Below are 6,011 nucleotides of genomic sequence, written 5' to 3' on the forward strand. Positions count from 1 at the left end.
TATATATATATATATATTAAAGAGCGCTATACTTTAACAGCCAAAACTCCGTTAAAGTATAGCGCTCTTTAAAAGAGCACTATATATAGAATGGTCACTCTTTTTTTCTTTTTACACGCATTTATATCACACTTGTCCAAAAGAATCACAAATGGGTTCTGGACTCAGCACCCAAGGGCAGGTGACCGTTCGATTTAACAAAACAAAAACATAAAAAGGAAAAGAAACCAATGAGAAGTTGAGAATCATTCAATGATACTTTGTTCAATTTTGCTAATAATTGTTTGCGGTAAATACTGAGGGTAGGTAAATTTATTTGGCTGTTGGAACACCTCAGTTTCACACCCTTTCCACGAGATAGGCGTGCCCATCTACGTCTATCTGGCCAAACTGCGGTGCGCAAAATAGGCAAGGGCACATAAAAGGAGAGGAGGGGGAGGATTTCAACCTTTTTTCGTTCACACAAGCTCACATGATCTGACACCATACAAACATTTGAAAATGTTTAGGGCCTGTCTGGCCATAAAAAAAATTCCACTTTTTTCCGTAAATTTTTACTTTTTTTTTTTAATAAGTGTTTGCAATAACATTTTCAATTTTCACTTGAAAATGAACTTTAGAATTTTTCAATAACTTTGAGAAACTCCAAAAATTATTTTCCAAAATTCACTTGATCACTCACAAAAACTTCATAAACCGCCGAAAAATTGTCCAAATACAATTCTAATTTTCAAATACCATTTTCACTTAAAAAAAATTTCCCACTTTTTTCCAGAATTTTGCAATTCTTATGTCCAAACGCCCACTAAATATTACACAGAAAATGCGAAATAAAATATACAATGTCTTTATCACTTTATGTACAGAGTTTACTTATTTCTGCACATATATCCATTTTTAAAACAAGCTGACTGAAGAAAACACACAATATTAAGAATCTCAAACTACAAATAAACAACTGTAGGAACACATGATAGGTTAGAATAATAAATGTCCATTTTTAACTACAACAACCCCCTCCTTGAGAAGCAGCTCCATCTCTTCCACCCGCAGGCCCGGGAATGCCTCCGTATCCAACTTTTATTCCATAAGACTGCAAAAGAAAAATGGAAAGCCTTAGTTTTGGAAATTATTATTATGTACATGGTGCAAATCAATTATCACTGAGATACATAAATATTTACTGAACTTGTAGGACATTCAGCTTTCTTGCTTCTCATAACAGTAATCAGGACACTCATCTTTATCAGTACTCAACATAACTGATACTCCACTAAACAAGGAACTATGCTAACAATATGCTACACTGGGCCCACGGATTGCCGTAAGAACTAGTAACACTGGTGGATTGGTACTTCTTAGGATGGTTGAAGAAATATCAAGTCTTTAATTTCTTCGAAGTTAACTTCCTTTCGCGTCCTAAGATAGTATGTTCCATTATCCTGGAGTTGTAGGAAATTTACCTCTCAATAGGCACCAAATTCACCCTCAATTCTCCACATAAAAATAGCATTTACGGATCAATGTCAGATGAGAATTAAAGAGCCCATTTTTAAAAATCAGAAAATAAAAGACTAATCCAATTAGGAGCTGCTAAAACAGCTACTCTTAGTTGGATGTTAAATTTTCCACTTAAAAGACTTTTCAGCGGGGGAAATGGCATTTCAGAAGCTATTACAGCAGTTATCTGCAAATAACAAAGCTACGTATGCCCAACTAAGCTACAGAAGAGATGAGCCTGAAAAGGGTGTTCTCCTAATGGTCTTTTCTCTCATGCAGGATGTTGTACTTGCTCATTTGACCAGATTATCTAGGGGATGAAGCTCCTTCGGTGGCATTCATCTTTGGATAATATTAGAAATCTTGCAGAATAACTTTCAACATACATGGTTTAAGTTTTTTCAAGAAGAACTGGACAAAGACTTTCTTCTAAAAATCATTTTTTAAGAAGTGGTTTTGGCATTCTCAAAAGAAAAGTCCTTATGACAGAACACTCGAAAGACCTACAATTATTACAAACATGTCTGTTTTTTGGCGCAAGTTTTTTCCCAAAAAATTTCCAGAGGTATCCAAACGCCTAAATTATTTGAAGGGAGAGGATATTCTCCAACTTCTTCCTTTAACTCTTTAAACAAGCAAACAACATTGATTACAGGTTCAGAAGAAAACTCATAATGTTGGTTAATTCATGGGATGCCAATCAGGTCTTCCATAGCCAATCACCTTTTCATATTAATGGAACTTAACGAAAATTCACCACACTAGCAGAATATTTGGATATATATATATATATATGGTCAGGGTATGGCATACCTCATTTGATACATCAAACACTCCATCCTGTATTTTCTTATAAATTGTTGAGGCTGTTCTGATAAAAGCCTGAAAGAGTGAGAAAACAGAAATCAGATAAGCAACTAATCTCTAAGTTTAATAACAGAAAGATGTCCATGGATGGATAATAAAGATAAGAGAAGTAGCAGATGAGGGAATCTCTTACCTCTTCAACATTCTGAGCTGTTTTGGCAGAGGCCTCCATAAATATCAATCCATTTTCTTTGGCAAATTGCTCACCCTCCTCTGTACTTACAGCTCTTCTGTGAGCCAAATCACACTTGTTTCCTATCAGCATTATGGTCATGTTTGCATTGGCATGCTGCCTTGCATCTTCCAGCCAACTAGCAAGGTGATTAAATGTTTCCCTCCTAAAATGTTTTGGAATGGGGAAAAACAAAATCATCACTAAATCAAATAATCCAAACTTCCATAGTTTTTGGACAAATACACCTTAGTTACATATTAAGTTTCCTACAGGTGAAGACCAAAAGAATAAGAACAAAAATAACCCAGTGCTTGTAGTTAGTTTTAGAAGCTTATTCAACTATCCTCTTAGAAAAACAAAGACAAGTTAACCATCATGACCGGAACACCGTTAGAAAGGCTACAAGTAATGAAATCAAAAGATAAAATCAAAATATTCTGCATTTCATTAGGTAAAACAGCCAATGGTCTATGAGCAATTAATACTAAAGATTGAAACATATTCACAATGGGGTGAACTCTGCACTTTGAATGCATCCTGGGTAACAAGAATTTTAAATGAATATTTCTGGAACTTTGATCAATGCTTAAAAGATAGATCAAGAAGTACAATTATCTATATTACGAGACACGTAACCTTGAGTTTCTTACGGGTATAGAAGTGCCAAAGTCACTGCAGATAATACCTTGTAATATCATAAACAAGTAGCGCCCCAGCAGCACCTCTGTAGTATGACCTCGTGATAGATCTGAATGATTCCTGACCAGCCTGTGACGGAGAACACGAATTAGATCATGCTCTTAGTCAGTCGCACTAGCATGAGAAAGAATAAGGAGACCAGAAGAATGATTCTACCACCAAAGACAGAATTTTAAACATTTGGATAGATAATCTGAAGCTCCTAGTAACCAAAACAACGAGCTGAACGATGGACTAATCTTAGAATTTTATGGCATTACAGAAAATTAAATCAACAGAGAAAAGGAAGATGTGTCACAAACCGTGTCCCAGATCTGTAGTTTTATGGGCTTGTTGTCTATTGTGATCATTCTAGCCCCAAATTCAACCCCAATGGTCAAGTCATGGACCGGTTGAAACCGTTTGTCCGTAAATTGCAAAAGAAGACATGATTTTCCAACTCCTGCGTAACAGAATTAATAACCTTATCAATGATGTCTAATACAATGCTTTAAGCAATGCATAATCTAACATCAGCGACATATACCAATAGAATCTAATGAAACTGTAATAAATGCTTGGGGAAAATGCATTGGTATCAGCACATAAAAAGCAAAAAGGAGTTCTGAGAATGTGTAAGCACAGAACCAAACACATGGAAAATCATGAAGAATCATTTAGCATGGTTACCATTATGCATACTACACCAAGAGGTTAAATTCTCATTACATGGATTGCCAGTGCTCCCAAGGCAATATGTAAACGAACTGCAGTTGTTTGAATTGATATGCTGAAAACACTCTTGAATAATCATCTTAACCGTAAGCCACATACAATTAATCTCTAAAGGAACGCATCTTCCAACACGACCACGTAATCTAGAGCACAAGTACACTATTTTCAAATTCTCACACAGTCAAATTCCTTCCTCTTCAAAAAAAAAAGTTCCTTCCTCTATTGATGGTACAGAAAGCTAACTGTTTTAGTCGTTAAGAATTTTGCAAACTAAGCCACCTAAGAAGAATTTCGCGAATGCCATTTTCTAGCCTTACTCACATCACGACTTCACAAAGAGACAATAACCTATAACTTAGATAGAATTCCAAAACCTATTGAGCGAATGATACAATACAGCCACAAGTGCTGAAAATCTAGTTTAGCTTGATCTCATGATGAGAAATATTCAAATGACCTAGATCAAATTGCTTGGGCTGATAGCATCCTCTCTTTTTTTTAAGACATCAGTTCGCAGCGATCACGAATATATTTGCAACATCAATTTAGATATGAAATGCAATATGACACGACACGAAAAAAAAACATTCACATTTCTGAAGCGCAACCGATATAACGACCACATTCGCATAGCAGCATAAATGAATTGCCAGATATTTAAGTTCCTATTCCAGATCGAGATAATTAAAATTTATGAAACGCCAAATTGAGTTCAATCAGAATCACCGGGAACCTATCAGATCCAAATAAAGTGTTAAACAAAAACCTCAAAATCGTCAGAATATAAAAGCAAGCATAACAGAAACAGGCAATTAAAACGGAGAAATGGAAGAGGAAAAAGTTACCGGTATCGCCGATGATGATATACTTGAAGAGATAAGCGTAAGACATGTTTTAGAAGTAAATCCCTAAGAGAGAGTAATGGTTAAATGTCCCTCTGGCTTGGAGAAAACAATAATTCTGTGTGTGTTTGTGTATGTATATTACAGAAAAAATAATGTACAAATCCCTAATAATTGTAAACAAGAAGGTGGAGAGACGAAAGGTCTCTTTTAAGAATTCAAATGACTTTTGTTGTATCCTTCTTCTGAGATGCGGAGAGAGAAGAAATGCCAGAATTTACAGAGGCGCAAAGGCGTTCGAATATACGTAAATTATTGAAGTACTTTGCAAAATTTGGCGTGTCGTAGGATTCCCCTAAGCCTTCCAAGAGAAGGTACGACTCTACATAGCTGTTAAACGGTTCGGGTATTCGGATCTCAGCCCATTTTCTACCTCGCTCCGATCTTTTTTTTTTTTTTTTAACCTCACTCCTTAATTATATATAACTCATGTTTAAGGTGTTCATAAAAATCCAAAAAACCGAAAACCTGTATGGGCCAAAAATTATCTCTAATATGATCAGATCATGTTAGCATTAAGGAGGCCTTCTCATACTGCTATGTGTCACCAATACGACTTCAATGAAGACCTGCCCAAGGTCGAAGTAGTTCAAGAAATGATGAAGGTCGCGGTCGAAGTTTCAGAAAAGATCAAGGTCGAGAAGTCGTCATAGATCAAGGTCGAGGCCGAGCATCCTACAGAGTTATAACGGCTAGTTTCAAGATAGGACACTAAAAAAAATATTCTAGTGGATATTTCTTGCACCTGTACTATTAGGGTTTCTATTAATATATGTTCCCTATATATAGAAAGAGACACAATGATAGAGGGCATGGGATATTCAATTGTAAGAAAACACATTGACTTTATAAAGAGAATCTGATCATATTACAAGCATACAAAAACAACCTTTTTATTAAGATTCTTGTCTAGCTTTTCCACTCGATCCAAGAACAACCTGAGTATTCTAAGGCTCATAAATTATTCTTCATTGTCAGAAAGAATATTCACGGATCACCCCTTTTCGGGAGATTCACTAGTTTCTATTTACTTAAATGTCATTTATTGCTATTTATTACTATTTAAATACATCTTTCATCTTTTTGCATCATTGAATATTGTTATTATTGCTCACATTCATTACCATTCGGTCAATATACATATTATCTGCCAT

The 6,011-nt window shown here is 35.4% G+C and overlaps 1 protein-coding gene across 1 annotated transcript; it reads right to left on the reverse strand.

Annotated features, from left to right (window-relative positions):
- LOC109228792 (ras-related protein RABB1c) lies at positions 717-5,163 on the reverse strand. The gene is made up of 6 exons (XM_019393996.1): positions 4,801-5,163; positions 3,544-3,683; positions 3,228-3,310; positions 2,501-2,705; positions 2,314-2,382; positions 717-1,093 (listed from the first exon to the last, which is right to left on the reverse strand). The coding sequence occupies exons 1-6, from the start codon at positions 4,844-4,846 to the stop codon at positions 1,001-1,003; spliced, it is 636 nt and encodes a 211-aa protein (XP_019249541.1). The 5' UTR covers positions 4,847-5,163; the 3' UTR covers positions 717-1,000.

The sequence above is a fragment of the Nicotiana attenuata genome, chromosome 7 (genome assembly GCF_001879085.1).
Source record: "Nicotiana attenuata strain UT chromosome 7, NIATTr2, whole genome shotgun sequence".
NCBI lineage: Eukaryota > Viridiplantae > Streptophyta > Magnoliopsida > Solanales > Solanaceae > Nicotiana > Nicotiana attenuata.